We start from the raw sequence: 27,660 nt of genomic DNA, 5'->3' as shown, positions 1-27,660 counted from the left end.
ACAATCACACAACTAGTGCTGTCAAATGATTAATCACAATTAACTGCATCCAAAATAAAAGATTTTGCTTACATAATATATGTATGTGTGCTATGTATATGTATATTTATAAAAGCACATGAATACATACGTGTACATTTAATGTCATGTTTATATATTAAATATATTTATATTAAAATATATATTAAAGTATATGAATATAAACATATTATTTATAATATATATTATAATATACACAATATTTTCATAATATATATTGTATGTGTGTGTTTTTATATATTTGTATATATATATATATATATATATATATATATATATATATATATATATATATATATATATATATATATATATATATATATATATACACACACAGAACACATGTAATGCTTACAGAAACTTTTATTTTGTATGCGATTAATCGCAATTAATTGATTGACAGCACAACACACAACCAATATTATTTTCTACATAAATGCACAGGAATATGTACAATCAATGAATGACAGGTGTATATTTATGACACAGACAGGCTTTGACCTCTCACCTTTGACCTGACGCCACGTATCTGTTTGGATTTTTCTTTCTTCAGGAAGTCTGGGTTACTCTTTGACTTCATAATGTCTGCAACGCACACAAAGAAAGTCAAATATTTCCTTTTTGTACACACTCTTTTTGTAAGAAATGAGATGTTCGGCAAATTATCTGAAATGATCAAATATGAGATTATGGCCATTTTATATTAAGTGGCCTTAACTACTATGTACTCAAAAAATAAGTACAATGGGTTCATGTGTATCGCAAAACTCTTGATAAGGATTATTTTAAATAATAAATAAATTAACTGAATTTTAGTGAGTTTTATATTATGTGAACCAATAATTTTTTTCAGTCTATGTACATCTTACTTGCTGTAATTAAACTGAAAACTAAACATCAGCCACTGAACAGCTGTGTGTTTTTTGTGCCCTATGGAGTCATGTGGAGAACACGAGGGTGGTTAAATGATGAGAGAAATGTCCTTTTTGCATGAACTTTGCCTTTAAATCTCTCACCGTATCCAGCAGTAACGCCACTTCCTTCAGCGTCTAATTCCCCAAGAGCTTCTGTAGCAGCCAAAAGTTTCTCCCGCAGCTTGTTAATGTCACAGTCAGCTTTAGCTTTGACGATACTCAGCTCTGTGTAAATGTCCTTGTACTTGTCCGAAGCATACTTCTTATCCTGAAACACACACGCAAGTGACATGTCGAGAGAGCACTTAAAGAGAAACACATGTACGGAGCGTGTGCTTTCATATTACTCGAAGTGCCGACTGCAGCTCGTCTTTGAGAGAGTTTATTTCCTGTTTGAGGTACTGGATCTCCGACTCCTTCACTCGCAGCAAAACCTGCAGAAAAACACTGTTTAGATGTTGTGCACGATGGCTTCATACGATCTAAATTCAGATGCTGTACCTCCAGTTCATAGATGTCTTTGCCTTGTGTCAGAGAGGAAGTTGATTTGTCTTCACTGATGCAGGAGTGCATTCTGGTGATCTCTTCATTCAGACGATGATTTAGTTCCTGTAAACATAAACCATGCAGGGGTTTTTTTTATATGATGGTAGGGATTCTATCACTCTTAAAGAAACTATTTTCGTTCAATTTTGAGATTTTGGCTTTTTGTAGCATGTTTTCAAAAAACATCCAAAAGACTTTTTTTTTTTTTTTGCGAATTAGCTATTCGCTTAAAGTGACTTCAGAAGCACCAAATTTTGATTTCTATTATATATAGAAGGGGTTTTGTTAATATATAATTTACCTAATTTACAGTAAGTTTTTGTATTCCTAAAAATGGTTTAAATGTATTTTATTCTGGCTGCTGATTTATGGAATTAAAAGAGATCCTCCAAAATCCTCTCTGTAATATCCTTTGACTTTACTGTCATCAAAAGGAAACAATGCTTCATTTGCATATTTTAATACTAATATTACACAGCAATTGCAATACAAAAGATTTGGGCTGTCAAATGATTAATCACATCCATAATAAAATCACACACACACACACTACACACACACATAATATATAAACAAAAACATAATAAATGTTTTTGTTTATATATTATATGTGTGTAGTAGTGTGTGTGTATATATATATATATATATATATATATATATATATATATATATATATATATATATATATATATATATAAAATGTATAAACAAATATACACCCATGCATGAAAATATTTAAAATATATTCTAAATATATACTATGTGTGTGGATTTTAGATATAAATAATTAATATATACAGTAGACACACATATATTACAGAACTTTTATTATGGATGTGATTAATTGTTTGACAGCTCTACTAAATTATTTGCAATTATTAATGTAATCATTAAACTGGAGTTATGGTGATATCTATTAGTCTTTTTTTTCTTAATCTGCGTCTTGAATTAAATTAAGATCTTCAAGCCCTAAAGATAACTGTATTTACATAAACGTTTATTTATAGATAAATAAAGTTGAGGTTGACCTGGTTGTGTATATGCAGTTTCTGGTTTTCTCGCTGGCACTGTCCCAGTGCCTGTCTCTCAGCTTCCAGCGCTTGAGCCAAATGTGCATTTTCTAAACACTTCTGAGAATACTGCTCAGACAAAACCTCCAGCTCACGATGGATAGACTGCAACTCCTCTCTACATGGAAGAAATGGAAAAAAAATTTTTTTTATAAAACGTCAAAACTTTTTGCTTTTCCATCGTCTTGGTAAAAAGCACTGATGAAAAAAATTAAATCTTCCTAGTGACTAGTAAATGTTTTGTGTAGATAAAGTGATGGCTTCTTACTCATACTGTCTGCGCAGCTCCTGAATGTCTGCGCTCACGCCGCTCATCTGTGACCGCTGCGTCTTCTCCAGTTCCTCGCGATGAGCGTTTTTCATGGCCTCAATAGCTATGCACAAAACAACCTACTGTGATGCTAAATCCGTTATAGAGCTAGATATAATATTGCATTAAACAACTGACATGCACACTGACAGCAGTTTGAAGAGACAAATACGCCAATTCACTTTTTCCAAGTAATTCACCAATTTTGGAAATTTTGGTTGTATATAGTAATGTACTCATTACCAGCAATAGTGGCATTGGTTTCCTCCTCCAGCAGTCTTTCTTTCTCCTCCAGAAGTTTCCGGATCTCTCGCTGATGCTGCCTTTGGATGTCCTCGATCACTTTCTGATGCGTCTCCTCCATCGCTGCAAACCCACGCTCGCATGTCGCCTGCGTTCCACATAAAACACCACATCACATATGCAAACAAACACTTACTAGGTCTCTACTAGGGCTGGATATCTGCAGTTGATTTCCTGAATCAAATCAATTTGGATCTATAAAAGTGTAGAATTTATTTTATACTTCAATACTTAATTTTGTCAGTTTATGCATTCAAAATGCAAAAGTTAAATGATTTCAATCAGTACAGTCAAATAAGGAATTTCAGAAAACCAATGTCTGCCCAGCCCAACTCTGTGGTGTTCACATATTTAAACATTTATTCATGTGATGAGAGATGAAAGTAAGCATAGAGGAGTGGAAGGAAAGCAAGCATGATCGATAAGGGTTAACTAGAGAGCTCCCGTGCATTCAAACACACAATAAACATCATGCTAGGTGTCACAAGGCGTTTTTAAACAGAGGAAGTCCTCAGTATAGGTAGAATTTTGTCTGTAATCATGGTCATTTGTACATTCATTGTGTGTGCTCAATACTCCCAGCGCTGCTAATGTGCACTACAGCATAGGAAAAAGGGGAAAGCATCATGGTTATGAGGCTACAGGGTTGCAGTGATCATCTCAAATTTACTTTCAAAACTCCAAGGAGCATTAAACCACTTGATATACATAATAAATAACAGTGTAAATTTGTCATTTGAAATGTGTACTGTTTCTGAAACCTGTATAAACAAAATCAATAAGCAATACTCTGCAAAAATCACTGCAACCCACTAACAGCAACAACCTACTGAGGGTCCTATAAACACGGCGCTATGGCAGTGAATGGGTGTGACATTAAACTTGAAAAGTGAAAGGTTAAACCTTGAGGCTGTCCAAGTCTCGCTGGTATTTCTCTTTCAGGCTGGTCAGATCTCCATCCAGTGGTTTTTGTTCCAGCTCCTCCCTCATGCTGCTCAACTGCATCTCCAGCTCCTGGATTCGGAGCAGGGACTCCCTGCATGTTACCTGATCAGTTCCATCCCCTTCCTCCATGGGACATGCGTCAGCCTCATCTTTCTTCTCCACTTGTTCGCTCTCCTCCGGTGAGCAGATGGTCTGGCTGTAGCATTCTTGTAGCTTGCGGAGCTCCTCTCTGTTGGCGTGCTCTAGTTCTTGGACCTTACTCTGAAATTCCTGCTCAAGTTTCCGGATTTGCTCTTTGTGTCTCAACTCAGCATTTTCCATTTCCAGAAGCAGGTTCTCCAGCCTGCGTTGGCTATTGGCGGCACGCTCCATTAGTTCAAACTCTCTAGTTATCTGCTCCTGCTCAGCCCTTCCCATCTCATCTAAATGCCTGCTCCTGAGCTCTTCTTTCTCCCTATGAAATGCTTCTTCCAGCTGGGTTAAGTTCTGCCGCTGCTCCTGAAGCTCCCTGAGCTTATAGGATAGCTCTCCCCGAAGCATGTCGTTCTCTTCCTGCAAGGAACTGATAGTGCCAGTAAAGCTAAGATGTTCTTTCTCTAAGCAGCTCTGGTAGTGCCTTTGGATGGCTGCAACACTCTCTGCATGTTCCTGGACGAGCGCTGCCATGTTGCGGCTAGTTTCTTGGCAGAGAGAAATTTCCCTTGTGTGACCTGCTCGTAATCTGCAAGCAACATATGCAACCTGCGCCTGCATTAATGCTTCTCGCATACAAGCGGCGCTGGAGTCATTGCGCCACGAACTCTTTTGGATGGCATCCGCAAGCCCAGAAAGTGAATTTGTTTCTCCTTCCTCGCAGATCCTCTCAATTTCCTGAGAGAGACTGCGGAGGGCTTTCGCTTGCTTTTTGAGCTCAGTGATGAGATTTTCCCAGCTCGTTTGCAGATGCGATTGTGATTCTGCACTATGGGACAGGATGCCGTCTGCTAAATGTCTGTGGACAATCTCTGCAGCTAAACTCTGAGCTTCCTCAATCTCAATCTGCTCCATGTAGGGGACAAGTTCAGGAGGGGCGACATCACCAAGATGATCGGAATCACTTTGGGTCATGCTCTCAAGGTGAGCGCGCTTTGATGTGCTAACAGCATCTTTCAGAGCCATGTCCCTTTGTTTTAAGGTCTCGTTCGCCTGGAGCAAGTCCTTTTGAAGCTCATCAAATTTTTCCTGAAAATTCATTGTTAGATTCTGAAGAGAATAGGCAAGCTCAGCACTAATGCAAGCATTCTTGATGACTTCCTGTGAAAAAGCACTATTTGATTGCTTGCTCGTCTCAAGCTTGTCCACCTCTGCCAAGAACATGGTCTCCAGCATAAGCTTTCTTGTAAGTACATCAGCATAAACAACTGAGAGACAACTGTCGCAGTTCTTCTTGATGTTTTCGGCATCCTTGTGAATGGAGTTCAGGGCCGACATAATATCAGAGTTCAGGTCTTGCAGAGAGAACCCCATCTTCTCCAAAACCTCAGCTTCAAAGGTTAACGTTCTGGCAAACCGCTTTATACCTTCCTGCATCGAATGCACATCTGGTGCATCAAAGATCTGGCACGACTCATACAATGTGCTGCCCTTCCTCAGGTACATGGTGGCACAAACCAGCCGTTTCTCTACTTCTGCAAGGGTACAAATGAGAGATTCAGCAGAACTGGTCTCTTTCTGATTGCTGAGAATTTCTCTGACTCTTTCTGTGCAAGACTCTACTAGTGCCAATGCCTTCTCATATTCCTCACTGTCCTGCTCGCCAGAAGTCTTGTTGAAGAATTTCTGACTGGGTTCATCCATTGATAATTCATCACAGGTTTTAGTCGTATAGTCCTCCATGGTAGCTCTGGTGCTTAGGTGTTCCTGCATTGCTGAAAGATCGGGCTGGTCCCGTATCTTCTCTGTAAGGTGCCTGAGCTTCTCCTCTGTTGCCAATAGCTTGGTTTCCAGAGTGTGTATAATGGAGATGAACTTCTCTGGATCTCTACACTGCTGGAATGAACTGTCACTGACTACACTGATATCTTGGGTCAGGCTGAGGTCATGCATGTGGTCTAGGCTTAGATCTTGTGTCAGATCCAAAGATGTGTTTTCTGTCTGAAATTTGTCTGCTCCTTGGGACCGATAGGATTGGCACTGAATAGTGGAAAAGCGAATCCTCTGGCGCTTTACCAAGGACATTTCCGTCTCGGAGCTGCTTCTTGCAAGCAGGAGTTGGGAGGTGCTTGATGAGGAGGAAACATCATGTTGCAACTCTTTCAAACCATAAAGCAGGTCTTCCTGCGAGCGACAACGTCGCATCCTGAGATCTGCATATCCGAGTCGGAGGGCATTGAGGTGTTCCTCCAGCTCAGCAATCCGATCCTCTGCAACCACCAGTTTTGCCTGAAGCTCCTGTTCCGCTTGACGTGACTCTACCAGACCTGGATAGTCACGCTCCATTTTGGAAAGAAGTTCTTCTTTTTGCTGCAGGCAAAGTTCTGTTTCTTCTAGACTACTGCCTAAGGCAGCCATCTTAACGAGGGCCTCGCTCAAGTCCTGCTCCTTCTGCCTGATTAGCTGTTCATACATTTCTTTTGTCTGCTTCACTTCCTCTTCCTTCTCTCGTAGCACATGACTTATCCTAGCAAATTCCTCTGAGACACGCTCATATGAGCTCTCAAGAGAGTGATAGTCTGTTTCCACTGTCGTTAAACATGCCTGTTGCTTTCCTACCTCTCGGTCGGCCTCTGCAATCTGATTGAGTAGTTCCTGACAGCGGCAGGTAAGCTGGTCACGTTCCTCCTCCAGCCTCCTCACGCTCTCTCGCAGCATTTCCACCATATCTGTCTGCGCCTCCAACTCCTGCTGAAGGCGATGAACTTCCTCTCTCAGTCCCACAGTTTCCATCCCACCACTCCCTCTCAGCAGTGCCTCCACTTGTTCTTGAACCTCTTGCAATTGCTCTTCTATTTCACGCCTCCTCTCTTCAGATTCCGCCAATCTCCGTGTCAGACCCTGCCGCTCCCGCTCGTGCTTCTCCTCCTGGTTTCTCTGCTCCTTCCTCTCCCGCTCTTCTCTCATGTTTTGAGCTTCCTCCATGGAAATCAGACGTCCAGTGGCCTCAGCCAGTCTCTCCTGTAGCCTCTGCACCTCTTTGTGCTGGTCCCTTTGCAAAGCTTGCTTCTGCTCGAGCTGTCTCAGTTCCTGGTTCTTCTCTAACAAACTAGCCTCGACTTGCCGAAGACGTTCCTCGCTCTCTCGCAGCTGCGACCGCAATGTTGTTTCATTTCGAACCCATTCTTCCTCACGTTCTTGACATCGAACCCGCTCAATTTTTAGCTCGCTACGCATGCGTGCCACAGCCTGCTCACTCACTACAATATCTGCCATGGCAGCCGTTAGCTTATCCTCCAGGGCTTCGATTTCTGCCTCATGGTGTCCTATTATATCTTTTGCTTCGCTGTAGCTACGCCGTAAACTGCTAACTTGTTGACTGGCCTTATCCTGTTTCCGTCGCTGGGAGTCCAGCTCGGACTTTAGATCCTGGTTCAGCTTGCTGAGTCGCTGCCATGGTGCTCGATGAACTGAGGGAGACGCTGTATCAGGAGAAGGTTTTGCAGCGGTCGTGTCACTCTTTAAGAGATTAAGAGCAAAGTGCAATTAGTAAGAGGAAGTCTTCTCTTTTATGGCCACAGACATGCTGCTGAACATCTTCTGGGCTGTGGCTGGGAACTCTGGAACATTGGAGCTAAATTTCTGAAGTTACATACTTACTCAAGCTTTCCACTGTGCTTTTTCAAGATGACATCACAGATGGAGAGAATGGTGCTCATAAATGAGGGGAAAATGTGAACAACACAATTAAAAAGGGAAATCTGTGATCTAAAGAGGATCTACGGAATGCAACTATGAAATGCAACCTTGTGTTGACGGATAATACAAATGGAACTGTACAGAAAACAATACAAGAGGGAACAAGAGAAGGGAGAAGAAACTAATGGAGTAACACTCCTTTCTACATGGCAACTAAAGAAAAATAAAAAAACTTGAATGGAACCACCGTGCAACTTATGCAAAGAAGAGACTGACAAAAGATGAAACAGATACAAGGCCAAACAAAACGTACAAAAGCACAGCTGAAAGCTTGTCAGTTGTTTACATTTGTTATTATTTGCAAACTTGTAGTTTGGTTACAAGAGCTTACAAAAACCCAGTCAGAGCCCAGGGAAAGAAAGACAATGCAGATCAGTTAGTACCACTCATGCGGTTTCATTAACACCCCAAAAGTTGTATTAGTTTTGAAATAAAAAAACCAAAAATACAAACACTACAGAAGATTTCGTTTATTGTTTATTTCTGACTAGGTTCAGTCAATCTCTTTGGGTACCTGCAGTACGTATCCTTCCCTGGCACTCTGCTCTCTTCCACGGGCATCCTGAAGTTGCTCCTGTAAGATGCTGTTCTGCTGCTGGAGTCTCGCCAGCTCCCTTTGTGCCTGACCTAACTGTGTGCATCAGAGGAAGGCAAAAAGATTTGAAATTGTACAATGGTCAGAACTGACCTGAATAAATAAATCAAGAGACATCCAAGTAGTCTTTATCGGCACATACTCATCAACATTTTAACATGGTAAATGAAGCAAGAACCAAATACTGATGTTTCTTACCTCTTTTTCCAGTGCAGTGGTCAGTTCTTGCGGAAGGGCTCTATCTCCAACAGGTACACTTGGGCTGCCAGTGATTGGTACCTGCTTTTCCTCTCTGAGAGGTGTTGTTTCTACCTGGTGCCACCTCTGCTCAATTTCTACTTGGACATCAGAGTTTTTGCGGGCTGCACTTTGATTGTCGACCTCCTGTGCATCTGTGGCATGGTCTACATCCATTCTCAACTGTTCCTGTGGCACTATATGGGGGAGCTTTGATGGGGGCTCTGCCACCGCCGTCGCATTGACCGTAGGTGTCGTCTGATTGCGATGCATATAGTCCTGCAAGACTTCTTCTCGCTGTGGCAACTTATCAGTATGGCTGGTGGTAGTGATTGAGGATGATGTCTGATTAGAGGAGGTGCTAGAGATGGGAGAAGAGTCAGCAGAGGAGGTGGAGGAAGGAGAAGATGAGATAATGACTGAAGTGTCTGCCCTCTTTATCAAGGGTGGTCCGCTCTCGTTTTCCTGTCCTGGGCGGAACTCAGACCAGTCAAAGGTTTTAGACCGCCCCTCACGCTTGTTGACTCTGCTCTTACGGAGATCAGAAGGAGGAGCGGAGTCTGTGATGTCCTCATGCAACTTTTTAGCTTCAACTACAGAGCTGTTAGAGAGTGCCGAAGAGTTTGAAGGTGGCTGGATGTAGTTTTGCTCCACATTTGATCTGGATCGCTCCTCTGGAAGAGAACTGTAAGGCGAGAAGATACTGAATCAATACACTATCTATCATTAATGTTGTTTGCTAAGGCAAGCATCAGAGCTACTACTTCAATACGTGCTTTATCACAAAGCATTGTGGGAAAATCAGAATTATTCCTTATTTGTGGACATAACTGTACCGAGATGTGTTGTGAAACAAACACAGTGTTAAAGAAAAGAAATGTGGTACAGCTGTCTAAAAGCACATACCCAAACTGCTGAAGACAGGATGGTTTGATTAATGGTTACTAGGGTGAGGAAAACCATCTGGTCACTGCATGGCATTCAACCACTGTCAAACATGTCGGTAAACACTCATGTGTGCCTGCACTGCAGGGTGCGATCTAAAAATGGGCACTGATGCAATGCTATTTTTTCATCTCCTTCAAAGAGGCAGCTGGTGAAACATCACAAGAGATGGAGAAGTACTGGCGAGTTGTGAACATCAAAATGGGCTGTATCAGCCTAACTTAACTAGCTGCCAATAACTGAGTCTAGTTTTCAAAAAATGATTTTGAATGAAAATCTTTTTTAAATTCGTTCATCAATTGGATGATTTGTTTAGAACTTTTATTGGCTGAAAATAAAGAGTATCATCCAATAACGTGACAACAAATGGTTCAAATTTGTCAAATGTTCACAAGAGGTTTAATTTAGGTCTATCCAGCGTGAAGCTGACAAAATGTCCATTCATTCAGAGGGGATTTCACACACATGACTTAATCGTCTCGCACCTGGTTAGCATGTGGTGTGAAACAGCTGGAAAGTCAAATTAGGCAAACGTGCTAAATGCATTTTAGAAATTTAATGCCGTTAAACGGTATCAAAAATTAAAAGCCTGAACCAAAACATCAACACCAATATCCTAACTAAACTGACTAAACACACACAAAGCATTGGTGTAGCAACTCCAAAATAACAAAGCATACATTGCAAATGCTCTTCTACTTCATTTATCTCCATAATTGTAAAAATACTATAGTAACGTGCTAAATTAACAGCTCCATTATCAACAGAGCAAACAACGCAGGCAAATGGGAACAGGAATTATTACATAGCAAACAGAAGCCAGAACACCATGAAAGCACAAGGCTACATTCAGCTCTAACATAACAGCAGACAAACAGGTTAGAATAAGAACTGGAAATGCCAACCTGGGCATAAGAACTGAAAGTTTCAGAGACACGTTTTTCCTGTAGCCGGAGCAGGAAAAACACAACAAAATAAATTATACAGGTAAGTTAGAAACAGAAGAAGAGAGAAATAATTACAAATGAAAAAAGTGGAGTTTGAGGAACCGTTTAGGAAACAAGAAAGTTGACATGCTTAAATGTTTTATGGTGAGTGTGTACTGTTCATGTAGGGTTGTGGAACCTCATCAAAATGAAATCAAACAGATTGAAAAAGCCAGTTGTTAAGAGAGGTGAAGAAATGACAGCCGTTTACACTAGTACATTTCAGTATTAGTACGTTGAGACTTTTGAAAGTGCTGCAGACCGCGTTTTACTTTGAAAACACCATGGTTGCACCAGGGTTGTAAACGGAACAAAATGTAAAGTACAGTGTAAACAATAACGTCATGCTTGTTGCTGTAGATATGCGTTGGTAGATTACTCAATCAATTGTTCCAAGCACTCACGTTCCGTGATTTAAATAACACATACATATCTATGGTTGTACTTGCATGAATGATCATGAGACATGCGTTTTAGGTTGTGTAGTGTAACTGGAGATCGTTTCTAAAAACACAACGTAATCGCTAGTGTAACCGAAGATCATTTTCATTCTAAAATGCCGTTTTAAAACTAAAACGCACTAGTGTAAACGGGGCCTTACATTTTTATATAATGTAGAGTATTCAGATTAATTCACAGAGGAAAGTGTAAATGTATAAATGTTTGGTGTTCTCTCCTTTTTTGCCCTTTTCACACTAAAGATGATGTAGAGGCTAACCGTGTGACATCAGGAGCGACGGTAGGCCGCATATTCTTCAGAATGGCTTGAATCCAGTTCCGACGTATCCCAGAGGTCATAGCAGACAGCGTGAATGCCCCTTCTTTACTCTGAGAGGAAGACAAGGACATGAGTAATGGGTCAGATGACCAGATCAGTTAACAACTGCATGACAGTTAAACAAAAGAAAACACTGTTAAAATATTTACGTTACAACTGCAAATCCAAAAATGATTAAATAATTAATTAAAAAAATTATTAATGTATTACATAATTAAAAAGTTAATGTTATATTTTCAATAGCTCTCAAACAACCAACAATTTCCATGATTTAGTGAATTATTCAGCTCTCAATATTTTCGATACAAAGAAATATGTTTTTCTATAATATTATTTATTTCATATTATATACTGAATATAATAAATGTATAAAATTATAATAATTATAATAATAATTTTTATTCTGTTTTATTTTGTTAGCTGTATTTTTCAGTTATTTTTTAATCTAATCAAAATAACCCAACTACAGTTTTTAATTTAGAATACACACAATGAAAAAACATGATTCGTATACTCTTCATTACGACGTGCTGCGAATGTGGGACACTGTAAATAACAAAAGAAATCAGCAAATTGTCCCAGTCTTGCATCTTTTATTCAGAATCAATATCATTCCATAAGACATTGTCCAACCACATACTTAATTAAAAAAGTGATATATAGCTCAAGTGAAAACTAAGATCAGATGGGAAGAGGAGTTTCAGATGTGAGTTTAGCATTCTGTATCTAAGGCATAAAGATAGCAAGCTGTAGTTATATTTACAGTTGTTATTCATTTCTTGACACTGACGCCCCGCTGTTCGTCTGTACACAGAGACGGCCAACGCTTTCTGCTATTTCTGCCATCTCTAAAATAACTTTAAAAACAGCGCCGGGGAACCTAGAGTTATTCACCACCTCGATGAACAACACGATATCAAGTACTTCAACAGCTTTATTAATAAAGCACAGGAGCATGCAAAACAAGCACTTTCAAACGCAAACTCCTGCTTTATATTTGTACTTTTTACTTCTAAATGGTGCTTGCCTGTGCAAAGACTTGGTGCGAGGATGTCAAGGTGTCCTGAATGCTTTAAATGCATTGCTAGGGTGTTATGGGTGATCGCAAAGTGGACCGTATCAAAAGTAACCACGTGACATTGTGGTCTGTAGACATGACCTTAATGTATTTATTGCACTGACCAGATGAAATCGAGTCAAATCTCTTATTTGCACTTTATAATCAACCAATGGTAAGTATGCATTTTATAGTACCATTGCGGTTGATGCGTGTGGCCCTGGACCTTAAATACATTTTTTTGATTGTATTACATGTATTACATGTCTTTTTTTATTTAGATTTACGCATAATCTAAATAAAGTTTTCCATTGATGTAAAAACATGTGCAAAAAAATATAAATGACCATTAAATATTGCCATTTAACATTTAACATTACTAATCAAACATGAAGTTTATATTGAAGCATGCATTTATGATAGAAAATTTACAAAATATCTCCAAGGATCATGATCTTTACTTAATATCCTAATGATTTTCAGTATAAAAGAAAAATCTATAATTCTAACCTACACAATGTATTTTTGGCTATAGCTACAAACAAACCCCAGCGACTGTGGGTCAGGGTCACACGCAGCCATTAACAGCCATTTTAATAAGCGATCGCCATCAGAAAAACTTTCATTTTTATATTAAAACAGCTATTTGATATTAAAGTGCATCTATTTTCCCCACTGCGAAGTTGAAGGAGCGCCGGACCGGACCGGGTGTTATTTCATAGGGATGTGATGATGTCACAGCTGCTGACAGATCAGGTGGCATTAGTGATGAAACAATGCTTAGCGAGGAACAGTGTTAGGGTTACAGATAACATCACCGCGGCTTTATTTAGGTGGGAAAACATACCACTGTAAACCTAGCAGACATATATGTCTAGCATCAATACCTCAGGAGCGCAGAGAAGGGCGGAAACATATATCGCAGCAAGAGTCAGGGCTAGCTAAAACAGTCCTGTCTGTTGCCCTGATGTGGTTCATTAAGCCCTTTTTTTCCTATATACGTATTAGTGCTGTCAAATGATTAATCACATGCAAAATAGTTTTTGTAAATATTTACATGTATATACATTCATATGTAGTTTAGTAAAACGATTAATTGTGATTAATTACAAATAAAAACGAATTAAAAAAATGTGTTTACATAATATGCGCCTTTTATTAAACACATTGTGTATATATAAAAACATGTATAAATTTAAAAATATATATATATTTATAATATAAATTAAACAGAATAGACATGTAAATATTTTCAAGATATATAACGTATTTGTGTGTATTTATATATAAATAATATACACAGTACAAAAACATATATTATGTCAACAAAAATAGTTATATTGGATGCGATTAATCCCTTGACAGCATGCATTTCTGGTATATCTGTTATAGCCTTTATGAGGTAAGATACACCTGAGATAATAAATGATCATCACTCACAAGGATTTGGAAGCCATAGTTCCTCTGAACTGGGAATTCGGTCACATCGTAGCACGTCGACAGATCGATCTCTCCGTCCAGATCAGAGGCCTGAGAAACGTTAGAGACATTGTTAAACAGTCACTAGTAAACAAAAAGACTAGTATAAAGGCTGATGAAAACGCGTACCTCCTCAGCGATGGAGTCGCGGTAGAACCTCAGGCTCTGATCGGTCAGAACAAACCAGTGTTTCTTCCACTGAGCGACAGAAGAAGAACAAACCTTTTGAATAACCTCCATATTAAATATTCAAAAATCACTGAAGCACAAGGCCGTCAATTCCTGGCTGTTTTTTGAAGAAATCGTTTTACTCACCAATCCATCTTCGTACAGCTTGGTCATCCATCCTTTCTTAAAATTAAGCAGGTCCGGCTGAAAATAAAAGATGGAATTAATAAACTGCCAATAAATAAATAAATGTTTTAAAGCAGGGACAGCTTATTTAAAATATTCAATGAAAAATACTTTGAAAAAGTACTTTTTAAAACTCCAATCCAGTCTGACGCTCATTCAATTTATTCCTATAATTCACATTTAAAAAAGAGTCTTGCTCACTATTTTTATGATTTTTAAAGTATATTTTGCCTTTTAAATAAAGCCGGTTTATTTGGCTCAATAATTAAAACTTTTTTTTTCCCACATACAAATAGAGAACACAGTCCATTAGAAAAAAATAATCATATCTTGCAAGATTTAAGTTCGCCATTCATGATCTACTATATAAAAAGGGTTTCGGAAATGTTGTTTTAAAAAACCCTTTATGCAATTAGCAACATAAAAATACTTTTGAATATGACATTTGGGAGTTAGGATATCTTGAACAAACAATAATGTAACTCATTCATTAAATGTGCTAGCAATCAGTACAACGTGCTGCAAGAAATATGGAAAATAATAAAACTTTATATTCAAAAGAGCCTCATAAAACCACCTCCTGAAACAATCTGATACAGGCAGGGGTACCTCACAAAGCCGTGAACAAACCTAAAATATCACGACTGATAATAATACAAACCCTCTACCGTCCACCAGGCCGGGCTGGGATCGGCGCCACCGGCCGCTTGCTAGTTAGCCGTTAGGTTCACAGTACCTTAGTCTTGTTGAGTTTCATCTGTGACCTGTTCTTCACACGCTTCTGACTCACATGTCGTCTTTCTGTGTGTATGAACATGAATCTGTGTTCTCGTGTGCGTGTGTGTGTGCGTGTGTGTGTGTTTGGGCATGTGTCTCTGGTCCTAACACTCGAGCGAATGCTATTTATAATCGGGGGCGGTGTAGTGGTTCTGGGTTGGGTTTGCATGAACGAAGTACTAACAGCTGAAACACTCTTAGACAGCCCTGCAGTCCCTTATAAATAATTAGGCTGTGTTCTTGAGAGTAATTAACTATGGAAGCATATTTTGCAAACGCACTTTAGTTTGGTCAGTTTCACTTGCACACCTATTTCACTTTAAAAAATGTTGCACGGGGATTTTTAACTTTGCGTGTAATGCAATATAATTGTCATCAACAATGTGAAGGTGAACTATATGTTCTGAAAATAATACAGTGGTAGACTTTTGCATCTTAATAAAATGCTGCGACGCAGAAAAGGAAAGCTGATCCAGAGGTCAGTCTTCGGTCATGCACATCACTCTTCATAGGCCTCCTTTGGGATCTTACAATGTTTATCTACATTACAACATGACACACTCATGCGCGAATGATTTCCGACTAAAGTGATACATTAAAATTTAGAGGAAGAACAAACTGTGACGATGATGATGATGATACTGAATGATGTGGCAGCGTTTGAAATGAAACTCACCTTATTCTTAAAAAAATAAATGAATAAATACAATTCTGTTTACCAAAAATGTACACATTTAATTTTTGATTTGCGTACTATATTTTGAATTAAAATATATATTTTTTAAATAACACATAAAAATAATCTTTATACCTTTGTCACGCATCATAACCGGTACTATGATATAATTAGTGCAGTCCAAAATACATTTTTGCACACATACGCTGTATGCATTTTGAAATGTCTACATATACCTACATCTATATAATTTTGATTCTAAATAAACATTAATAATATAATTAATAAAATAATAAAAAAGGAAAAATATGCATTCATTAGTGTATATTTATATATACATAAAAATATACACTGTACACACACACATATATATATATATATATATATATATATATATATGATGTATACAAAACTTAATTGTATGACTGCGCTAGATATAATGCATTTTCATATACAATATTGCAATTACAAAGTCTTGTCAATTATAGCCATAATTAAAAGATGCATGTTATGTATGTAATCTTACAGTCATGAGTGTCTCTGTGGCTCTGCGATCCAGACTTTTGGCCCTGCGATAACCAGCTAGTGAAGAAATCTCATCAGTCCGGCCTTTAGCTGAATCCAGCGAGAAGTCCTGTAACAGATTACGAAAGAAATTAAAAATGAAGTGAAATCAAAGAAATGTTGCTCCAATCTGGTTGGATGAGACTGGAATCTCTAAGAACTGGTTCACTAGGCAATTCACTGAACATTATTCATTCCTGTACACCGCTATGCTGCAATTTATACATCAGTTTCACCAGACGCAGAGTTGAATCTGAAGGAAAAAATGAGATAAGTACTTGTTTTTGATTAGAGAGACGTTTCTCATGGCGTCCTGCTCTCTGATTGGCTGTTTTAGAATAAGAAGGGGCGGGGTCTGTTGAAGAAGTAGTTGTGTCCATTTGCTCCGGAGCGCCGGCAGCGTCATGAGACTCAAATCTCTCGATGACCTGCGAACGTCTGCTGCAAAAAACACACACAGAGAGGTCAGCAGAGAAACGACGGGGAAATATAGCATAAACGCATGCTTTCCTTTTAGCACAGATCTTCATACTCTACTCCAAAGTGATTCCTTACATGTGACCCTGGACCACAAAATGCAATTATTTAAATAAAATATTCATAAATAAGCTTTCCACTGATGTATGGTTTGTTATGACGGGTCAATATTTGGCCGAGACACAACTGAGAGTGCTAAAAATGTCAAAGTCTAGTTATTCGTAAAAGTTTTAGCAATGCACATTACTAATAAAAAATGAAGTTTTAATATATTTATGGTAGAAAACAAGAATGGGACATGGTCTTTACTTAACATCCTAATGATTTTTGGTATATATATAAAAAAAGAAATCTATAATTTTGACCCATGCAATGTATTTTTGAGATTTAAGGTTTTGTGATCAAGGGTCACATTATAAACTGAGTTAAAGGCATTAATTCATTAGAGGCGTAAGGCATATGGCTCTTTTTTTACATTTTGATACATTTTTAATTATTTTGAAATCTAATTAAATCTTAATTTTCCACAATAAATAAAGCGATGAATGCAATCCACATTTCGTCCAAACACTGCAGGATGTTTACATCTACCGAGGAAGGATGCTGGAGAATACAATTTCATGGAAAGATGGAGAAAAAAACCCCCACTTCCTCTGTTCATTTCTGATCAGTCAGCTGAAACCGACCGTCGTGAATGACCTCAACACTGTGATAAATCGAACAGGAAATGGGTTGTTGTTTTCCCTCTATTATCACGTTAAAAGCTCCCGACTGCATCGGTTTTAATGAATTACACTCAAGCTGATGTAATCTAATTATATCAAATTAGTAGTTCAATATTTTTTGGCATGTACTGCTGCGCCATTTCCTCAAGAGTTTTTAGTGTTTGAAGCTGTAAGGCTTTTCTCTTTGACTATCTGAGATGTTGTGGTTTTTGTTTGACATGATGAACTGTGTGGTTTATAAGAGCAGATGGTAGAGCAGAGGGACAGACGACAGGAAACCAGCGACAACAGCCATGAGCAGAACCCCAGACAGCAATCAGTCTTTGTCCCGGTGAACACCCATGTGTTAGTACGAATAATTCATCTTTTACACCTGTTTCACACCGAAATAAGGCAGCAGCATGCATGCCTCGTTTCACAGCATTTCTGATGCACACCACTGAAATAATTCCTAAAAATACATCGCTTTATTTAAAATAGATAAATCTATTTTAAATCTATTAATCTAATAAATCTATTTTATAAAGCAATACATCCTATAACCATCAAAATAAAATTTCATATGATACATTATCATATATGCAATACTTCACTTCTAAAAAATCTTGTAATTTATAGCAATAAATTAAAATTATAATTTATTCAAAAAATTTAATTATAAAAGAAATTAGATAAATTACATTTTAAAATATATTCAAATTAAGTTTCCAGATTTTTATTAAAAGGAACTGCACTCATATAAAACCTTTTATCTATTTATTTTGCACTAAACATTGCACATATGTATAGGAAAATAAACATTTTAATTCGGAAAGAAATAATGGCATTTTTCAATGCATATTACATTTCGAAATGAATCATGCTAACATGCGCTTTCATAATAAACCGCTTAATTGTCTATGCATCACTTTGCTGTTTAGGTGGCCAAAATACGTATGTGCTGCTTGTGGTGTGAAAAAGGTGTTTGGTTTTATGTCTCTGATTTTTTGATGTGCGTGTCTGTTATAGTTTGGCCCCAGCGGGTGGAATGAAAGTAAGCAGTGGGCGTGTCAGTGGGCGTGGCAGGGCGTGGCACAGGGCAGGAAGTGCAGAGTTTCGGAAGAATGCCTGAAAAAGAGAAGAAACAGATCAAATGAAAAGCAAAAAAGAGCACGAGAGAGAAAAGGAAAACAGCGCGGAACCTTTTAAAATCACAGACACAGAACTGAACAGCGCAGCATTCAGGACTGCATTGAGATTTCAACAAAATGGAAGAGAGATTAGGCTGGAAGTTCAGTTCTACACAGCACTCACTAGGTGGCGCTAAAGCTGCAAGAATGAGATGAATGTCGCGGTTCTGAGTGCTAAAGGCACAGCGGTTTCATGACTCGAGTGTCATTGACAGGTTTTTCCTGCCGGCTCCAGCAGGTGGAGATATAACCTCCGCGCTCGTAAACACAGCAGGCGTGTTGGCTCGGACTGCACGAGCAGATTGTGTTTATACTGCAGGGGAAGTAGCTGCGTCTCTTTAGTTCTCTGTTCAGAACCGTCTCTCCTCGGTTACAGTCAGACTATGAACTAGGCTAATGAGGCTATAAAACAAAGACGTCTCTTAACAAACACTTTAAATGCGTGTGTGATTGGCTCTGGTACAAACTCTGATGACTTCTCTACCTAGACAGCATTTTTAGGCATCATGAGCACAGTACTGATAATAGATACAGTATCCTTTCACATTAATTAAATGACATGATGATTATACACTTACAACACAGCTGAAAATACAGACTTTAAATGCAACATCATCACATATTTGGGTGTGCTGCTTATTTTGTGCCAATTAGAGCATCAAGTAATTAACTTAACTACATGCTAGTAACACAATTAATTCCCTCCTGGTTTTCTTCTATTAGATTAAACTGAGCAAAATAGATGGACTTTAAAAAATACAGAATGAGCGATTTAACCAAGCATTTGTGTAGACTATGCTATTAATTGGTATTACTTGTTAATATTCATTTCATTATTCGTAATATTAATATTGATATTAATCTTAGATATTGAATACATTTATTAGGTAAGCCTAAAATATTTATGCTTTTTAATAAAACGGTTAACTCTATCTAAAAAAAACTAAACAAATTCTAAAAACGCCCGGACTGCATATTCAGTTTAGTGAACAAGCCAATGCCCGAGAGTGATGTAACCTAGTAAGTAAACAGACCAGACAGAAGGCTGTTTGAATGCTAAGTGATCTTCCCAAGCAATCCAGTATGTGAATGTTTAAAACAACATGAGCCACACAAAATTAAGTTGTCAACGCAACTGATATCCGAAATAGTAAGAAAGCGCTGCCTTGTTTACATTTCATTCTCGTATATCTGGTATATCCTTGTTTATATTTATCGAATATTTAATACTGATAGACGCTGATAGTCTCCAGATCTTTGTATCTAGTTATCCGGTTCTAGTCGGTATCTAGTTCTTAAAGTGATAGTTCGTCCAAAAATGAAAATTTGATGTTTATCTGCTTACCCTCAGTGAACGCGAGATGTAGGCGACTTTGTTTCTTCAGTAGAACACAAAGAAAGATTTGTAACTCAAATTGTTGCAGTCTGTCAGTCACATAAAAGCGTCTGCTAAATGACTAAATGTAAATATAATGGACACACAATTTTTGAGAGTAAAAAAAAAAAAAAAACATGTACAGACAAATCAGTACTAAACTCTGCGGCAGTTTCTAAGGAGGAATCTACGTGTATATATCTACACAAGGATGTTGTGAATGAGCTCTGGACATTGTGGTGTATCAGAGCTAAAAAATTATGTAAATACTGTTCGGCTTCTTGCACAGAGAACCGATTGTATCATGTCTTAGGACATCAATGTATCGTAACGAGCCGCAGGGTTTAATTGTGATTGGTCTGCATGCTTTTTTTGCTCTTAAAAGATTGTGTGCCCATTATATGACTGACCGCAACAGTTTGAGTTAAAAATCCTTGTTTGTGTTCTACTAAAGAAACAAAGTCACCTACATCTTGTGAGCCCATCAAATTTAAATTTTTGGATGAGCCATAAGCGTGCCAATTACACCCAGTTTTCCAAACCAGTTATTATAAAGATGCCGTGTAAGAAGATAGGGTTTGAAACCGAGCGCTTGCGTGTGAATGTAACTGTACAAGGTCATCACCTTCGTTCACGTCCGAACAGCCGCTCCACTTCCTCCCTGCCTGGGCTCCTCGTGCGCACTCGCAGCTCCTGCCGTTTCTGGCTGGACCGGTACGCATCCCGGTGACTGAGTCTCCGCGCCCGGGGCACGTCGGCCAGGGCGGCATAGCCCTGCCCGCCTCGCCCCGCCCTGCCCGAGGCTCCGCCCACACGGCTCTCCGGACCCTGCTCAGAGTCTAAAGAGCTCTGAGAGGAGGACAGGGACGATGGGAGGACGTTTGCGTGCGCGTTCGGACCGGAGAGCCGTTCTGGGCTGGGAAGGCGGCCGAGGGTCGCATCCGACGAGGCTGGAACGTGCTCCTCTGATTTGCCGAGTCTCTGTGTTTTGTGTTTGTGAGCGCAGGCGTTGTGTGCGACGCCGTCAGTCTGTGTGCTAGCAGCGCTGTGCGGGTCATGTGACGTGTGCTTGTGCGAGCTGAAGAGCTCGTGATCGAAAGAGAGATACCTTGAGCGAGAGGAAGAGGAAGAAGAAAGCTGTGGTGGTGAAGGCTCTTGCTCCTGCTGGTGATGATGCTGTCGTTCTTCATCTTCTTCGGGTTTGGGTTTCTCCAGTGAAAAATAGCCGCTCTCTACCCGCGGTTTGCTACCAACACTCACGTTTCCTGCATCTGACCGTGAGAAAGAATGAAAAGTCACACTCCGGTCCTTTATAAAAATACACCACGTTACTAAACGAATTTGGGATCCCTTTCAAACCAGTGACTTTTTAAAAATCTGTCATTACAAGAGCGGTGACTAACACTAAGTCACCGCGGTTTTATTAAGGTAACAATCACTGTAGTATTTTGTCGGAAATGATGGTTACTGTGGTTTTTGTGAGGCCAGTGAGCAAATGTAATTAACCGTTCTTTGATGCGTTTACCCAGAAATCCGAGGTCAAGTGACTGTATTATGTGTGAAGTAGACATTTTCCTTTAAGGCCCGAAAAGCCAGCTTTTATAATCGCATGTATTGAACGTGATGGCATGTCATCCCTGCAGTCAGAGCACATACAAGATTTAATGAAGAAAAATACGAGCGAAACTCACCACCACAACACCATACTTTTTTAGCGGCCTTGGTTCAACAAGCATTTTTCTCATTCATATCTCCCATGGGGATTTTTTAAAAACTCTTTGTTTAAAAGTTACAAGCCGCGAGTCGAGCCAGATTGACATAAATAATAAAGTACTGGATAAAATAGGGAAAAGAACAGGAAAAGAACAACAATCTGTGAATGACAGGCGATAAATAAATGGATAGATAAACTATTCATTTAAAGAGTGTTTAACATATTTAACGCTAATCGTTATATTTACATATATTTAAGTACTTTGAGAGTATAGGGAGACTGTAGAGAGTGGACTGCTGCGTCACACAAATATTAGTAGTTTTTTTATAATTATTAATTACTCGAGCTCATGTTCTTTCCAACCTGTAAGACCTTCGTTCATCTTCAGAATGCAAATTAAGATATTTTTGATGAATTTAAAATATGTTTTGTGGATTTTTTTTTAACGTCTGGCTCCCAGGTTCACACGGCATGACCCGTAACCTTGTTTTTGTTCATTTCTAATGAATTGTGTGTGTTGGTACCGAGCTGACTCAGGCTGCCGGTGCTGCAGCTTGTGGGTAAAGTGGCTCGGCTCCACGTCTCCTCCTGCCACAGGGTGGCCCGAGTAGAGGGCACTCGCTCTGCGTGAGCTATAGTGCTGGGGAGACACACCATACTGCTGCTGCTGCTGGTACTGGTGACCGTCACCTTCGCGGGACCCGGTTCCTGAACACAGAGGAAGAAAGAGAGAGCCATACAGACGAGCATAATATTTAACCAAGAACAAAGAGCTCTTTGATGTCAAAAACACCTGTGTGTGCGCGCAGACAGAAACGCGCACGAATGTAACTGTCTAAACTTGCAGGCCGATAACAAATGAGCTATTGTGGCATGATTTCACACACACACGCCGATTTACGCTCAGCACCACGCCCAACACTAAACACACACTCGCAGATTAGAGTCTGTGTCTTTCCTGCTTCCACCTGACCGCCCGGTAATACCTTTTTGATTAAATCATAAAGTTGCATTTTTCTGCATCAAACCGAACGCATGCCTGCACGAGCCACCCAGCGTCCCAGCAGAAGTACACACACACACACACACACACACACACACACACACACACACACATGAATCATTTACAGTGAGGTTCAAATTCCTGCCAATCAGTTATCGGTCATCTCAAGAACACCCAGAATTCGTGAATTGATCAGATCCCTGTACTGCCCTGTACTGATTGGTTTGATCAAGCTGGTTCTGGACTTACAATAAACCCACTGATGTTCTGCTGGGAGCACGATAAATCAGCAGCCTGACAAAACACAGGTCATGAGGTCAGAGCAGAGCAAACCTATGCCAATGATACAAATACAATCGGTTTAAAACACGTGATTGATGTGTTAGAGGACTGGCAATAAAATAAACAATAACCAAAAAAGACCTTGCTAAGAGTAAATGGCTGAGGAAAAAAAGCTACATAAAAATATTTTGAAAAACAAATAATTAAATGATGATAGGAAAAAAATAGGTCGAAGAACATCATGAAATATTTTTTCTGATTTTTTAAAGGACAAAATATATGCGTGTATGATACATGAATCAAAAAATAGCATAAAATATCTTTTTACATAAATTTATGTTCTAGAAAAAAAAAAAAAATCAACCTATAATGTAGTTATAAGAAAATTAAACATAAAACATAACATAAAAACAATGTTTAGGATTTCTGAGATTTAGGAGCTTCAAAATATATGTATGCATACGAATCATGCATGTATGCAAAATATAGAAACTGACTTTAGGATGAACATTTCCCCTAATTTGTGAATTTGTGTGGTTTTCCAAGTAGTCCTGTGTCACAAAATCCTGCTTGGTAGATCAAAACACTAGCTCATAAACCATCGTATCTACGGACTAGAAATAAGGCTTTTTCTGAGCTACCTGTGCATGAAGAAGAAGAAGAAGAAGAAGAAACCTCCAGAGTAGACTCCTTTTGCAGTCATTCTCCAAATGAGATGAGTGTAAAAGTTTGTACTTCAGGAATGAAACAAATCTCACGCTTTGCACGGCAAAACTCAAAACACACCTCAGTTCTATCCTAATACATTTCTATAACTAATACATTTAACGCCGGTCTAGTCCCATCTCATTCATTCAGGTCTAGTGCTGCTTTCGCTGGAGGACCCACACAGCTCTCCAGGAACAAAAACGGTGCTTTACTGAAAAACAACGCTTGCTGGTTTATCTGGAGAAAGCTAAAACCCGAAACGTTTTAATGGCGTGGGTACCTGCGGCGTTGGCGTTTCCACTTTCCGTTTCTTCTTCTGGTTTTGTTTGTTGGTTCGTGGGAACACCATCAGCGCCTCCTGCCACCTTCAGACACAAACAATTTGGGAATTATTTCAAAACACCAATTAGTTAGTAACTGCTTATGTAATTACATAGTCTGCAATGCGTGCATCTCGCTAATTACGATCAGTGAGTGATCTCGTTAGTCACCACTTCACTTATTAATGTCTAACGCCAAACGAATTTTATATGTTCATAAAACAAAAAACTTCATTCAGCAAGCGATACTGATGGATCTATGACAAACCGCTTGTGATATTCCACATTTGTACGTCACTTTGGATAAAAGCGTCTGCTAAATGAGTAAATGTTAATGATTAAATGCATCAAAGTCGCAATTAAATCTTAAATAGTTCAAAGAGAGAACGTGCAGAAGAAATGAAAGGGAAAAGATTTGGGTGTTAAATTGACATTTTTGCCCCTTTAGAAGCTCATAATATCAATACGGCGCGCATAATCATTAAATATCTGATGATAAACCCGTGAGATATCAACCGCTCTTCATCTGCGACTCACCCATGTATGATCTCTTTGCTCTCAGCACGTATGTAATGGTCTTTGTCCGGCGTGCAGATGCACAGCGAGTGTTTCTGACCCGTCCGGCTCTCACCGTCCACAACATCCACACACTGATTCAGGTTTATGGTGCCCTGTGGAAGAGTGCTGGCCTGAAACACACGCAGCAGATCCATCAACGAACCGCACCGTTTCAAGCATTGGTAATAATCGTAAATGTTTCTTGAGCAGCATGTCAGACTGATTTCTGAAGGATCATGCGACACTGAACACTGCTTACAAATACAGCTCTGATCACAGGAGTAAACTCAATTTTAATATAGAAAACGGTTTTAAACTGTAAATAATATGTCTGCTTTGAGGTAGTTTTAATCAAATAAACGCAGCCTTAGGGAGCATTCAGAAACTTGCTTTAAACTGCACTTCAAGCGAAATATATCCTTTCACGTGTGTTATGTTTGATTTTAATCACCAAGTATGTCTAAATAAATACTGGCATGAATAATGAAACCTCCAATTCATCATTTGACAAAGTCAAAGGCAAAGATGTGTGTGTTTACTCTGGTATGGTTTGAGGAATGATTTATAAATTGCATAAAAAAAAAAAAGAGAGAGTATTCTTTTAGAAATATGGTTGGGTTACATCAATTAGAATTGGCTTCATACCGAATCTACAGACGTCTACATGCTCACTTCGGTGGCCAAGTAAATGAGTGTGTGTTTGTGTAAACGTGTGCCGCATGACCTCCCTTTACACACGCCACGAAAACACCACAAACCGGTTCATTGTCCCCGTGTTTCTGTCATTCCCCGATGAACCTCCTCCGACAATCTCATCCAAGTTCCTCTTTCACAACATCTCTCGATATTTTACTTCTTGTTCATGACGGGTTGCAAAATTCCTACTTTGTTGTGCAGCCAGCTCGCGCACACGCACACACACACACACGCACACACACACACACGCACACACACACACACACACACACACACACACACACACACACACACACACACACACACACACACACACACGCACACACACACACACACACACACACACACACACGCACACACACACACACACACACACACACACACACACAGACACGCACACAATAACTCTTTCAAAGGGAAAGACTGACACACACAGAAACAGTGACCAAGCAACACACACATACTCATCAGAAATTTGGAAAGACGAGCAACACAAAACCCTGAAAAAGACAGGCGTTTCTTTTCAAAGCTGAGTTTCCAGCTTCCTTTTAATCGCTTGTTTACCGTGTTTCACTTCGCTGCCGCTGTTAAACGCGCTTGTTTGTTTTAAAACCACTGATGACATGATGTGATGACAGCAGAGGTGCAGATAAGGCTGCTGAGGCATCATGGGAGAAATTTAAGTTCCATAAAAGAGACATCATGCATTTTTAAAGGAAGGGGGGGGTTTAGTCCCTGTAATCATCCCAGCAGGGTTCACTCGCAGTCAGAAAAACCTCTTTAACCTCCTTGACATGTGGCCTAACCAAACCTAACATCTATCAGCTGCTTGCTTTCTGCTTTTCAGAGCGAAATCAACTGCTTCATATTTTATATTTATCAGTGCTGTCAAATGATTGTGATTATTTGCATCCAAAATAAAAGTTTTTGCTTACATATATATATTTTATATATGCATATACACAAACATGCATGAATACGGTAAAAATGTTATGCTTATATATTAAATATATTTATATATATTAGAAAATATCTATATAAATGTATAAACAGTTAAAACCTTTTTTTTGAATGTGATTAATTGCACTTAATGATTTGACAGCACTAGTATTTATCCAAAACACTGTTCACAACATACATTGAACTGTTTACATTCTAACTAAATGTTATGTTACTCATATTTGCAGAACAGAGTTCCTCGAGCTCAAATATTGTGTTTGACTTCTGCCCTCTATTTACTGCCAGACTAGTTCCATCTAACTAACAACTCATATATCATTATACATTTAAAATTAAAGAGAAAGAGAGAGAGAGAGAGAGATGACATTTATATATGAAGCCATTTGAAAGTATATGAGGTCCTGAAGTTCTTACAAATTCATTTTTAAAGTTTACATATTCTATGTAAGCCATTATTAAGCTCATGTACAAGAATTAATTTTTTTTTATAATTTCACTTCAAAAAATAACTAAAAAAGGTGAATCTTACTTAAATGTCAGCTGCACATAGAATCCTTATCTAGATCAGTGATTCATCAACTGAAAACCATTGACCTAAAATATTTTTTCTGATGTGCCACTGACATTTTAATTCTTTTTAAAATGATTTAACAAGTTAAATTAAATATACATTGTGGTCACGCTTCATTTATAGTCCAATTTCCCTCTATTAGCTAATATTACTACATATTTTGCCTCACTAAACAAAGTCGCTTCTTATTAACAGTTAATTAGAAAGTTATTACGTTTAGATATGGGTTAGGGTTAAGATATCTAAAATATGGCCATGTAAAAAAAGGCATTAATAAGTGCTTAATAAGTACCAATCAACAACCGGTGAGAATCAGTGTTACCTAGATCTTATTAAATCATTTTCACGAATAATCTGCTTTTCATCAGCTTGCAAACTAAACGGTTGGTAAACTAGGAAAAGAAAGACATGAGAATGAAGTGGGAACACTGCGATGATGATAAATGGCATTAAAACTCCTCTGCGTCCCGTTGTCTTTAGAGAGGTGCCTCTGGGAAAGCTGCCCGACTGACTGAGCGTTTTACACAACACAAAGAGACTGCTGAATCTGTGTTCAGCAAACCCATGCCCACAGCTTCAGCTTTAACCCTCGACCGGCCCACGGGTCAGCATCAGGGGAGCGCTCTGGTGGACCGG

At 38.9% G+C, this 27,660-nt stretch overlaps 1 protein-coding gene and 3 gene segments (V, D, J or C); 2 read left to right on the top strand and 2 right to left on the bottom strand.

The window, feature by feature from the left end:
• Positions 1-27,660, top strand: part of LOC122329698 — a 610,329-nt gene that overhangs the window by 138,924 nt on the left and 443,745 nt on the right.
• Positions 1-27,660, top strand: part of LOC122329697 — a 601,685-nt gene that overhangs the window by 136,506 nt on the left and 437,519 nt on the right.
• The window catches only part of LOC122329696, a 603,783-nt gene that overhangs the window by 141,122 nt on the left and 435,001 nt on the right, over positions 1-27,660 (bottom strand).
• Positions 1-27,660, bottom strand: part of si:ch73-103b11.2 (myosin phosphatase Rho-interacting protein) — a 42,019-nt gene that overhangs the window by 3,273 nt on the left and 11,086 nt on the right. For 5 of the 13 annotated variants that reach the window (XM_043226093.1, XM_043226094.1, XM_043226091.1 and 2 more), the window contains exons 4-24: positions 24,777-24,928; positions 24,200-24,284; positions 22,451-22,634; positions 20,838-21,483; positions 16,745-16,907; positions 16,429-16,536; positions 14,411-14,467; positions 14,225-14,293; positions 14,057-14,146; positions 11,500-11,609; positions 10,701-10,739; positions 8,812-9,535; positions 8,533-8,649; positions 4,086-7,778; positions 3,123-3,270; positions 2,838-2,943; positions 2,528-2,687; positions 1,455-1,562; positions 1,301-1,387; positions 1,056-1,221; positions 548-624 (exon numbers count right to left, since the gene is read on the bottom strand). In XM_043226093.1, coding sequence (XP_043082028.1) covers positions 548-624; positions 1,056-1,221; positions 1,301-1,387; positions 1,455-1,562; positions 2,528-2,687; positions 2,838-2,943; positions 3,123-3,270; positions 4,086-7,778; positions 8,533-8,649; positions 8,812-9,535; positions 10,701-10,739; positions 11,500-11,609; positions 14,057-14,146; positions 14,225-14,293; positions 14,411-14,467; positions 16,429-16,536; positions 16,745-16,907; positions 20,838-21,483; positions 22,451-22,634; positions 24,200-24,284; positions 24,777-24,928 — 7,089 coding nt within the window. Of the gene's footprint in view, positions 1-547; positions 625-1,055; positions 1,222-1,300; positions 1,388-1,454; positions 1,563-2,527; positions 2,688-2,837; positions 2,944-3,122; positions 3,271-4,085; positions 7,779-8,532; positions 8,650-8,811; positions 9,536-10,700; positions 10,740-11,499; positions 11,610-14,056; positions 14,147-14,224; positions 14,294-14,410; positions 14,468-15,185; positions 16,185-16,428; positions 16,537-16,744; positions 16,908-20,837; positions 21,484-22,450; positions 22,635-24,199; positions 24,285-24,776; positions 24,929-27,660 lie in introns of those variants that run through there. The other 8 variants (XM_043226089.1, XM_043226096.1, XM_043226097.1 and 5 more) reach the window with 8 other exon arrangements.

The sequence above is a fragment of the Puntigrus tetrazona genome, chromosome 24 (assembly GCF_018831695.1).
Source record: "Puntigrus tetrazona isolate hp1 chromosome 24, ASM1883169v1, whole genome shotgun sequence".
Lineage (NCBI taxonomy): Eukaryota > Metazoa > Chordata > Actinopteri > Cypriniformes > Cyprinidae > Puntigrus > Puntigrus tetrazona.
The sequence above is the reverse complement of the archived record's forward strand: the minus strand, read 5'-3'. Positions and strand labels throughout refer to the sequence as shown.